This window comes from Helianthus annuus, chromosome 10, assembly GCF_002127325.2.
Source record: "Helianthus annuus cultivar XRQ/B chromosome 10, HanXRQr2.0-SUNRISE, whole genome shotgun sequence".
NCBI classification, from domain to species: Eukaryota; Viridiplantae; Streptophyta; class Magnoliopsida; order Asterales; family Asteraceae; genus Helianthus; species Helianthus annuus.
In genome coordinates, this window is record NC_035442.2 from 178,374,105 (window position 1) to 178,386,284 (window position 12,180).

At 38.9% G+C, this 12,180-nt stretch overlaps 2 protein-coding genes across 2 annotated transcripts; both read left to right on the forward strand.

Annotated features, from left to right (window-relative positions):
* Window positions 1-3,228: 3,228 nt before the first annotated feature.
* Window positions 3,229-4,297, forward strand: LOC110883566. The gene is made up of 2 exons (XM_022131286.1): window positions 3,229-4,119; window positions 4,226-4,297. The coding sequence occupies exons 1-2, from the start codon at window positions 3,229-3,231 to the stop codon at window positions 4,295-4,297; spliced, it is 963 nt and encodes a 320-aa protein (XP_021986978.1).
* A 2,356-nt stretch (window positions 4,298-6,653) lies between these two features.
* Window positions 6,654-9,409, forward strand: LOC110886866. The gene is made up of 2 exons (XM_022134728.2): window positions 6,654-9,047; window positions 9,154-9,409. The coding sequence occupies exons 1-2, from the start codon at window positions 6,777-6,779 to the stop codon at window positions 9,295-9,297; spliced, it is 2,415 nt and encodes an 804-aa protein (XP_021990420.1). The 5' UTR covers window positions 6,654-6,776; the 3' UTR covers window positions 9,298-9,409.
* Window positions 9,410-12,180: the final 2,771 nt, after the last annotated feature.

Sequence of the window (12,180 nt, forward strand, 5' to 3'; positions counted from 1 at the left end):
TGATATCCATCAAGTCCATCTCTTCTTTATCTATCTGCCGATAGTCTTCCTGTGTCAGATTAATGTTACCAATCTGACCTTCTATCAACCCACAGTACGCGCTCACTATAGTGTTAAGTAGCTCCATGTGTTCCTTGGCTACTTCTACACTGACTTTGGAGAAGCTTGAAGTGTCGAGCTGTACTGTACTTGGCTTTGATTGTTGACCAGCAGATGATGTTCCTCCATAACATGCACGTTGTTGTTGAGCAGGAGGAGGTGGAGGTGGTTGGATTGGATTTCCAAATATGTCTGTGGTGGGAGGTGGCTTAACAGGAACTTGTATTGGATTGCCAAAACAATCTGTACTTGTGACAAACGCCGTTTGAATTGGAGCATGTGAACCAGTTCTTGCAGACGAAGAGCTGGAAGTTCCATAATACACTTCTGGATTCTGTGGCAATGGAACTCTCTTCGCCTTCAATGTTTCCTCCTGATCCTTGTTTTCCAAAAGCTGCACGAAGTCGTTAAAAGTTGTAGTTCTCAACGCTCCGTTATACTTAAGGATTTCCAAGAAACTACTCCATTGAGGAGGTAAGGCATCAGCAAACTTCTTCACCACCTCTGCTTGAGTTGTTGTAACTCCAAAATTGTTCAACTCAGTAAGCAGGTGATAGAAACGACTTGTCATGTCTCCCAGAGACTCCTTATCCATGCAAGCGAAGCTGTCAAATTCTTTCTTGAGTAAGTCATGACGCAGCTGACGTGTTGCTTCATTTCCTACTCCTCTTGTTTTCAACCCGTCCCACAACTTCTTAGTTGTCTTGAAGCTGACAAACTGGTGATAAATATCCTTGCTCAAAGCCTGGGTGAGAATGGCATATGCTTTCTTTTCCAGATCATACGTTTTCTTTTTATCTTCGGGAAGATCAGCAAATGACGCAGTCTCTGAAGCAGCAACCTCTATGGCTTGATCGAAATCTGTGGTGAAACGTATCCACAGTTCCGTATTTTGACCAAGAACATATGTTTTAAACCTCTCAGCCCATCCTGGATATTCATTCAGACTCATCAGTTTTGGGGGTCGATTCAAACTTCCTGTTTCGCTTTCGCTTAATAAAATACTTTGTACACTCGGAGTTTGACCCGTTACTAATGCCCATTGATTTGATGGTAAGGCATTTGCTTGTGAAGATGTAGATACTGGAGATTCGGCCCATGATGGTGATAGACTTGTACACGTGTATTTTCCACTATCAGGAGCCGGTGTACCCCACCATGAAGGAGTAACTCCTGAACTTGTATATTTACCACTGTCTGGGGCAGGATTCCACCAACTCGGATTCATCTTTGACAAGAAAAATAAATTCTAAGTGAATAATCCGAGAGATCACACAGCCGAACGATCCTGTTCGAAAGATCTGAAATCACCGAAACTTGTTAACAATAAACAGACCACAATCGAAAGATCAACTACTGTTCGAAGGATCAACAGTACTCGAAGGATTACTGTTGAGTCTTGAACAATAATTTCGAAAGATTCAAGAACTCGAAGGATTCCCTTTTGAAAGATCCGTATCTTTCGAGTCAAATCCCTATCTTTCGGACACTTATCTTTCGAATAGCTAACTTCCGAAGGATCACACTTGTTCGAATGATCAACAGTGTTCGAAGGATCACTGTTGACTTTCGAGCACTGGCTTCGAAAGACTCAAAATCTCGAAAGATTCACACTTGAAAGATCCTTATCTTTCGAGATAAAACAACTATCTTTCAAAAAGATTCCCTGATCGAAAGATGTGTTTCGAACTTCGAAGGACTACTCGAAAGATGTTTATCTATCGAGCTGTCACTGATCGAAGGATGGTCTTTCGATGTCGAAGGATATCTTTCGATGTCGAAGGATATCTTTCGAATGAGCACTGACACACTGACACAGATGTGACGGGTTGGTGAAAAGGTGATGGGTTGGTAAGTCAACTTTCGGCAAAAGGGTATGGCAGGCTGACACTTTCCCACCAACCAAGATTTTCAAACAAGAACTTACCCAAAATGGTAAACTTAACCCAGAAACCGGTGACCGGAACCTTAACCGGAATATTGCCGGAATTCACCAAATCACTCAAAAACAAGTTTTCAAGTTACCCAACCCACTTTAAACACTCCCGGTTAGTTTAGACACGTTTTTACTCAAAGAAAATGCAAGAAAACAAGTAAAAACAGGTGCAAAAACCAAGTGTTTCAACACACCAAAACTTGTAAAAACCCGGTTTTAAACAAGGTTAAGAGCCTTAGCTCTGATACCACTTGTAGGTCCCTGTTTCGCGGAGGATTACGAACCTAAACCTTGTTATACAAACCTACTAGCGAGTGCGGAATCCAAGCTAGCAAGCAAACCGAGTTAGTAGCAAGTAGAGAAACAAACACACAAGTTCACCGATTAACACAACTTGTATTAATGCAATGAGGGTTCGGTTACAAGCTCAATGTTTACAGAAGTGTTCTATAAACTCTCTAAGATGTGTGTGTGAGTTTGGACAGAATGCTCTCAAAGAATACTCTCTCTTTCTGTCTGTGTGTCTGTCTGCCGAAACTCAACACATGCATGGGTATATATACCCAGCTCAGCAGGTCTGGATCGAAGGATCTGATAGATGGTCCGAAGGATCATCTATCGATCACAGTTCATACGAAAGATCAGCATGGACCTCGAAGGATCATCCTTCGAGGTCTAATGGTCGAACCATGGTCGAACCATATCTTTCGATCACCTCGAAGGATCAGGTGTATCCTTCGAGGCTATCCTTCGATCAGAACATCTTTCAAATGTTGTCCAAGTCAAACCGGAGGATGGTTGACTTGGTCAACTTACAACACTAAATAGAACATCGTACATACAGACCGAATACAGACAAAGTACAGACACAAGTGCACCAACATTCAATCCACTTTAAGGTCTTTAAAGTAGAACGCTACTGGACTGATAAGTTAAATGATTGGAAACAAGCTAGTATAAGACTCCCATTTCATAGCCGCAGACTGAACGTAGTCATTGAGACTTCCAAAAGGCTATTTATCTACATTTGTATACAACTTCAGAAGGGAGTTGTGGTGTTGTGCAAGATAATAGCCTTGATTCCATTAGTATTTGTGATGTGTGTCTGTTATTGTTGGATGCCCGTGTTTAGTTTATGGATAAGTAATGCTAATCGAAACATAAAGATATATATTTTGTATTTTAAAAATGGGATGTGGGTTGGTGAGAGAACAGTGGAAGGCTTTTCAAAATCAGTGAACCCATTGATACAAAAGGGTGCAAAAGGCCAACCCAATTATCTAATAAAGCTCATTCGAGAAAAATCTACTGTTGGTTTTCATGGAGTTGCAGTATTTGACCAGACTGATGACTATAATATTCCATCAGTACCATATCCTGATATTCAATCTTCAAATTGTTGGAGGTTAGCTGTGGTAACCCTTACAACGATTGCGGTTTCTCTTCCTGAAATCGAAAAGGAGGAAGTTGATTGCTTGTTGGAATGTGTTAGGGAAGGTCTATTATATGTTACATTGGTGGAAAAGAACCTCAATTTTATGTATGATTCTCAACAAGCAGCTGAAACTTTGTGGCGAGAAATTAGCACCAATAAATGGTTAAGAAAGGAGTTGCAAAACCCTGCTTTTCAAAAGTCTACAGCTGGACAGATTGTTAAATGGTTCAGGGATAACGACGCTACACATTACTTGGAGGGGGGAATCTGGAATAGGGATATGCACAGGCTTATTTGTGGCAAGTCAATGTATCGTATAACCGAAACAATTCTGTGTACCTACAACACCAACATTGATGATGCCACGCTGAGCCAAAAGGAACTATTTGATAGCTTATCATCAATGATCGCCGACATAATTGCAGCTTGTCTCACCAACTTACCACAAATCATAATAATGAAATGTCACTACATGTCTGCGATAAAGGAAAGGCGGACCCGTGTCAAAGATGCAGCCCAGCTTCTAGGTGAGACTACAGAAATAATCAGACTCCTTCAAGATCATCGTATTCCACGCATGAATCCAAGTGACATGCCATTTCTCAACAAATGGCGTGCTTATTTCAGGAATCCTTCTTCAAGTGATGAAGTAAGTTCATTTTTATTTGTTTTCCTCTTTCGATTTCGTCCTTTTGTACGTACGTATATTATTAACACTTGAGTATGAACCACACTAACGCTAATGTGATTTTCAGGGGCATGCATCTTTACTACTCGACGTCTCAGAGCCACCCAGGGCGGTCGACTATGATCCTCCAAGAAGTTGATTTGCACAATTAGCACCCACAAAGTATGGTGACCAAGTCCTTAGTTCTCATATTAATTTGTACTCTTCCTAGTTTTACCAGATTGTAAATTGTTGTCGGTTACAAGTGGTCGATTAGTATCTGGTGTGGCTTGAGGAATGCTTGGATGCATTTTCTTTTTGGATTTGTTGTCTTGGTATACCACCGTTGGTTTGATTATACTCTCTGTTGGTGTTTATCTTATCATGTTAACAAGTTACTACCGGTTTCACTTATTTAAGTTTTCCTCAAAATTAAAAAGTGACCACCACATTATTAATTAACTAATTTAGGTAGGTGTTATAACTTATAGCAATGGTGAAATTCGGTTTCATGTATATCAGTATATGAGGTATCGCTTAGGCCCAGGTCCAGTAGGCTTTCGAGTTCTGCCAAACCCAATGGACACAACGATTATGAAGGCAACAATTTTTTTTTTCAGTTTGTTTAACATTAGGTTTTCTTGGACGTTTTGGTGTCTTTGGGCTCAACAGCAAGCTGTCTTTGGGTGTAGTTTAGGGCTGTCTTGGAGCCCACTTGGTCTTGTATTCTTGCCTGATTTGACGTTTTCAAAGCAATTATTCACTTTTAAAAAGATATTAATGTGTATATATCAAAGCGACTACAAAAGGACTCTGGCCTAGCACTCAAGCGGAATCCAGTTGTGTTAAATGGTGTCTATTGCCCCAATCTCGCTAACGACCATTTTGTAATAATGTAGAAGTTAATAAGGTCTGGGGGGTTAATTGTAAAACTGTGATAGTATGGGGTTATTGTGTAAACAAGTTAGTTGGGTTAGTTAGTCGTTGTTAGTTGAACTTAAACGAACTAGAACAGTAATAACAATACGCTTGGCTTGATCGAATTCCTCTTCTGTTTCTTGTTTAATCATGTCAAGTGGTATCAGAGCTGTTCAATCCTTGGACACTCTTGATTCGTCGAAATTTCTTCGGTAATTGGCCTACATCCAGCTTCAATTTCACTGCATTCATTCAAAAAATGGGTATATTCGTTTCAATTCAATAGGTATTGATCAATTGTTCGGTCCATTTCAATTCGTTTCCATTCTATATTGATCATCATTAATGATGTATGGGAAGATGAGGGTGAAGAGGAAACATATGAGCCAACAGTTAATGATGCATTAGATCCTCAAATTTCATTAAATGCAATCATGGGTGTACCATCTTACTCCACTATGCAAGTTACTGGATCAACAGGAACTAAACCACTACATATCTTAATTGTTTCTGGCTCAACTCATAACTTCTTGGATGAAAAGATTGCTTGCAGAATGAGATGCCCTACCTATTAAACCGAACCGAACCGAGCCACATCCACACAAAAGTGCATCAACACACGTGTCAAGCAGGGTTGGTTAACCTCTATCAGCCAAGTATTTTTTTTTTCTGTTTATAAAATAATTTGTCTTAGATATGATTAGAGAAAATATATTGTTTTTTTAGATAAACCATTTCATAGGCATTTTATAACTGTTTTCTTTTTCGCTACAACTTTAAATTTATTAATATGATCTGTCAAAGTTAAGACAATATATGCTGATGAATAAACCAATTTAAGCATCAAGAAAGCAAAGCAATTTATACAATGCAACCCAACCAATTAATATCACCCATGTTGACCATTCTGATCTGAAGCTTTCAAGAAGGATAGTAACTGAAACAAACATATACCTGAGATGTATCCCACCCACAGTTTTGTTTTATTGGGTTGTAGGAGGAACACCATTATTGTCATCGCATTTCAAACATGGCAGATTAAAGAAAAATACATATACACCTCTTCAGACAGTTTTTCCTTAGAAGCACATATAGATGCTCAAACTAATAGAATCACAAATAACTTGGACAAAATCAAATCAACATGCAGGGTTTAAAGGGTCAGGATCTAAGATTCTTTTATCGGGCGATCAGGGGACTTAACCAAACTTTTAAGGGGGGCTATCAGTGAGCGCCCCCCCCCCCCCCCTTACACTCATAGGGGCGATTATTGTATATAATTGGTACGTATATTTCAAATGCATTATTGAATAAAAGATTTTATAACTGAAAACGAAAGTCAGATGGATATGCATGGAATCCACTTTTAGAAAAAAGCAGCATCAAATGGAGAGCTTTCAAGAACTGTTTTCCACAATTATTGCAAACAAAGTTTCATGGGTGGCCCGGGTGATGGAATGAACTATTGGATTCCACAATTATTAGCTTTAAAGTTGTTATTGAATTATCTTTAATCATGCAACAGCAGCAGCTTTAGGGAAGAGCATGATTCACGTGTTACGCTAATATATTTAGTCACCATCTGTAAATCCATCCTTGTTAAGTCCTTCCTAACACAAAATCCAATCCTAAGCTCTGCCCACATTATTTCTACCATCCATCTTCAACTCATCATTTCTCCATTAAATCAAATAATCAGTTTCTTTAATTTCCCTAGAGTTATGGCTTACAACTCAACACATGAGTATCTTAAGATTGTGGATACACTCACTCATGACTACAACATTCCTAACAATATTACAGATTCATTGTTGGGGTACCTAAAGTTTATATACAGATCAGAACTTGAAGATCGTTACAGCGCACCTATGTTATGGATTGGGATGTACATTGCGTTAGCGTCTCTTGTTTGCATCCTTGCCATGGTGGCTGAATTAGTACATGGTTTTCGCAGCAGAATGTTATGGTTCCCCTCTAAATATTTTACTATTAATTCTGCTTCTCTTACGGTAATATCTGTCGCAATGAAGTTACCTGTGGATCTAACTGGTTCCATGCCGGGTTATGTGGACCAAATGGCAAAGCTCGGAAGCATGGCCTTTATGTGTACCATGATGGCTAATTTACTGCTTTCTTTAGGAACCATGGACAACAATGAACTTTTATCAAACCTAGCAGCTTTGTCTGTTCAAGTCATCACCTTGGTTGTGAATGTTTGCATTCAAATGCAAACGGGAGCTGTATCCATATCAACCCATAAAGAAGATCCCCGTATCATACAGCTTACTTCACCTACACATATAAGTACCCATCCTAATCCTGTATTACCCTTTATTTATGTGATTTTGTTAGTTTTCTTGTTGATAGTATATATATGTTCATCTTTGGCGATTCTAAAATCCAAACAGATTTTGGACTCCGAATACAAAAACGGTCATGAGGTAGCTTCAGTAGACATTCAACCATCACCAGGAGAAATAGTAACAGTTGAGAAGCTACAAAAGCATGTTAGAAATCACTGGGTAATGTTAGAAAGTAGCAGGTGCCTCCACTTCATAACAGCTTGCTTTCATCCAACATCTGCTTCTGGGGTAATATGTCTATTAGTCACCATCTTACACACTTATACTATGTCCGGGACCATTAAAGCCATGTTGGCTAAGGACTATGATTCGGATTATGGCTGGTCCATGCTAGTAATTCTCACAGTACAATCGATTGGAGTCCTGATTGGTACAATTGTACCACTTTCTAGATGTTTTGCAACCTTAGAATTTGAAACGTCCTCTTCAATCCACTTTAAGGTTCTTGAAGTAGAACGCCACTGGACTCATAAGTTAAATGATTGGAAACTTCAGAAGGGAGTTCCATTGTTATCTACATTTGTGATTTCCAAATTGCTAATTATCCACATTTGTATACAACTTCAGAAGGGAGTTGTGGTGTTGTGCAAGATAATAGCCTTGATCCCGTTTGTGTTTGTGATATGTGTCTTTTGTTGTTTCCTTTGTTTGAAGGCCGTATATAGTTCATTGAGAGAAGATGCTGTGAACTTGGAACATCCAAATGTAGATATTAGACCATATATTTTGTATTTTGAAAATGGGATGTGGGTTGGTGAGAGAACAATTGAAGGCTTTTCAAAATCAGTGAACCCATTGATACAAAAGGGTGCAAAAGGCCAACCCAATTATCTAATAAAGCTCATTCGAGAAAAATCTACTGTTGATTTTTATGGAGTTGCAGTATTTGACCAGACTGATATTCCATCTTTGACATCAGAAGTACAAGTACAATTTCTTGGTGATTGTTGGAGATTATCTGTGGTAACCCTTACAGCGATTGCAGTTTCTCTTCCTGAAATCGAAAAGGAGGAAGTTGATTGCTTGTTGGAATGTGTTAGGGAAGGTCTATTATATGTTACATTGGTGGAAACGAAACTCGATTATCGCATATTTCTTCAACAAGCAGCTGAAACTTTGTGGCAAGAAATTAGCACCAATAAATGGTTAGGAAACGAGTTGCAAAACCCTGATTTTCAAGAGTATACAGTTGGACAAATTGTTAAATGGTTCAGGGATAAGGCTAAAAATGAGCTTGAAAATTACGGGTATAAACACGATGATTCGATGCTTGTTTGTCTCAGCTCGATGTCCCGTATAACCGAAACAATTCTGCTTACCTACGGCACCAACATTGACGATGCCACGCTGAGCCAAAAGGAACTATTTGATAGGTTATCATCAATGATCGCCGACATAATCGCAGCTTGTCTCACCAACTTACCACAAATCATAACAATGAAATGTCACTACATGTCTGCGAGAAAGGAAAGGGAGGCCAGTGTTAAAGATGCAGCCCAGCTTCTAGGTGAGACTACAGAAATAATCAGACTCCTTCAAGATCATCGTATTCCACGCATGAATCCAAGTGACATGCCATTTCTCTACAAATGGCGTGCTTATTTCAGGAATCCTTCTTCAAGTGATGAAGTAAGTTCATTTTTATTTGTTTTCCTCTTTCGATTTCGTCCTTTTGTACGTACGTATATTATTAACACTTGAGTATGAACCACACTAACGCTAATGTGATTTTCAGGGGCATGCATCTTTACTACTCGAAGTCTCAAAGTCACCCAGGGCGGTCAACTATGATCCTTCAAGAAGTTGGTTTGCACAATTAGCACCCACAGAGTATGGTGACCAAGTCCTTAGTTCTCATATTAGTTTGTACTCTTCCTAGTTTACTAGATTGTAAATTGTTGTCGGTTACAAGTGGTCGATAAGTATCTGGTTTTCAGTGTGGCTTGAGGAATGCTTGGATGCAATATCTTTAAGGATTTGTTGTCTTGGTATACCACCGTTGGTTTGATTATACTCTTTGTTGGTGTTTATCTTATCATGTTAACAAGTTACTACGTACCGGTTTCACTTATTTAAGTTTTCCTCAAAATTAAAAAGTGACCACCACATTATTAATTAACTAATTTAGGTTGGTGTTATAACTTATAGCAATGGTGAAATTCGGTTTCATGTATATGAGGTACCGCTTAGGCCCATATTAGACAGGTAGCAAAGACGCCAACCCCTCACTCTACAGGTTTTGGTGTGTCTTTGGGCTCAACAGCAGGCTATTCTTGCCTGATGTGACGTTTTCAAAGCAATTATTCAATTTTAAAAAGATATTAATGTGTACATTATGTTGATATGCAGAGAATGTTTTGTAATTGAATAATTGATTTGATTAATTTACACTCAATGGTAGGAGATTATATATACAAATTACAGCAAAGATTAAGGCATAAATTAGGCAAACTAATTCTAGACTATGCACAGAATAAGGAGAAAATAATTAGGAGATTTGACTGGATCCTTGACTTAATTTGGTTGATGTGGGATCCGTAATACGCCCCCGCAAGATGGAGGATCCGCTGGAGACTCCAATCTTGGAACGGAAGCGCTGAAACGATTGTCTAGGTAGAGTTTTAGTGAGGACATCCGCAAGTTGATCTGCAGAGCTGATATGAAGAACCTTGAGCAGCCCATTGGTGACCCTTTCTCGAACAAAGTGATAGTCAAGCGCCACATGCTTCATTCGGGAGTGATATATAGGGTTAGTGCATAGATATGTTGCCCATGTGTTGTCACAGAATAGTGTAGGGATGTGAGCGGAAGCGACTCCAAGTTCCTGTAGTAAGTTTTGGACCCATATTAATTCTGCAGTGGCGTTTGCAAGTGCCTTGTATTCATGTCATACCCCGATTTCCACGTGTATCACAGGTGGGGGATTACCGTGACGTAGTTGGCAACAATATAGTCAAACCACACAATATAATAATGCACAGCGGAAGCATAAAGATAAATATATTTCAACCTTTGAATGTAATATCAAAGTACCAAATTGTCGAAATATAATCCACAGGGGATCAAAATGAAAAATATAAGTATTGCTCAACAGACGTAGGCATCTTAAGCTTGCGAGACTCTTTATTGATGATAAGGAGAAATATCCAGCCAATTACGCTTAGAACCTGCATTTAATCTTTTTGGGGAAAATACGTCAGTTTACACTGGTAAATACATTCAACCGACACTTTTGTAAAATGTTTAATAAAATTGATTTGAATGCACATGGCACAAACTCTTTTTACCTTGGGATAATTTATAATTAAATCTTGTAAAAGAATTACATGTTTGCTATGCGTTCGGTCGCCCGGGTCGTGCCGGGTTAAAGGTTAATAGACACGCCACAAAGCATAAAAGCCGTGGCGGGAAAACCAACGGTTATACCTTTAATAATATAGACACAATACGGGTGTACGCCTACACCCGTGTGTCGGGGTCGTGGCCATTTCGTAAAATGATGCGAAGGATATCCGGGACATGGTCATTAAGCTCCCAAAGGCGTAAAGCCAACAAAACAAGTTTTTAAACGGGTCACATTGATAATACCCAACTACAAATGAGTTGGGGTCAATTGCCCGACCAAGCGGTATTTTAAACACCGTAACCCAAGCCCGTATAACGGAAAATAAGTTAAAAGTATTTACCTGAGCAAGTAATATTCCTTAATAAACAAATGCAAGTTTCTTTTACTGGTCTCCTATTCTGGAACGAAGGTTTAAATTAGCCTATTAGAATTCTAACGGGTCTTTAATTTAGCCTTAGCTTAGACCGGTCAGTTTCAAAGGATATTTACGGTTTAATCGCGTGAAAGGCGAAAACCAGGAATGGAATGTGATTCAGACCCAACAAGTTTGAAGACTTGTTTTATATGGGTAATATAATCACACTCTGGATTTTGAGGCCAAAACAATAAGGTTTGACCCGTTTCGGCTAGTTCATGTAAACTAGTTACATAAGCCGAACCGTGCGCGCAAAATGCGTAACGGGTAACCGTAAGAGTCCTACACAAGTTTCCTAAGTCAATATGCTTTAAAGAGGTTGTGGTATCAGTAGGATACTTTCCATAATGCCCGTAACGAGTTTAAAGCCAATAAATGCCCCGTAGGGGTATTTCGGTTATTTTTAAAGTTTATAAAAGAGGTTTCTGAGTTCTACAGGAAATCTGAGTTTTCCAAACAGTTTAAAAAGTTCAAAATACTCTATTTATTATTTAAAATCAGTATCAACTGGAATCGGGTCAAAATACCTTGTAGAACTCAAGTTATGCTCGAAAAGGGTATATTCGGTATTTACCAACCGATGCCATAACCGCAGGTTATGAGCAGGTTAAAAATAATTAAAAATCTTTAAAATTCCCAAAATATTATTTTACATCAATGTGTAAAAGGTTTGGTGCCGAAATTTAGGTTTAGATAGGCTTTATACTAAATGCGCCGCCGAAATTTGCGCTATTTAGCATAACTCCTATTCTAGACCTCGGATTGACATGAAATTTTAGGGACATGTTTAGAAATCAGTAAGAAATATTTTTGCTCTCTCACATTTCCCAAAGTCTCGTTCGAAAGTCATAAGGGCGTTACGGTCAACTTTTAAGCATATAACAGAAATGTGTAAACGACTTGGACAAACAACGAACCGGTCACAGAGGGTTATACCATCATGTAACCTGGTCCTAAGAGAGTCCTAAGGCATATCTAAATCATACCATAGCGGGTCAGAA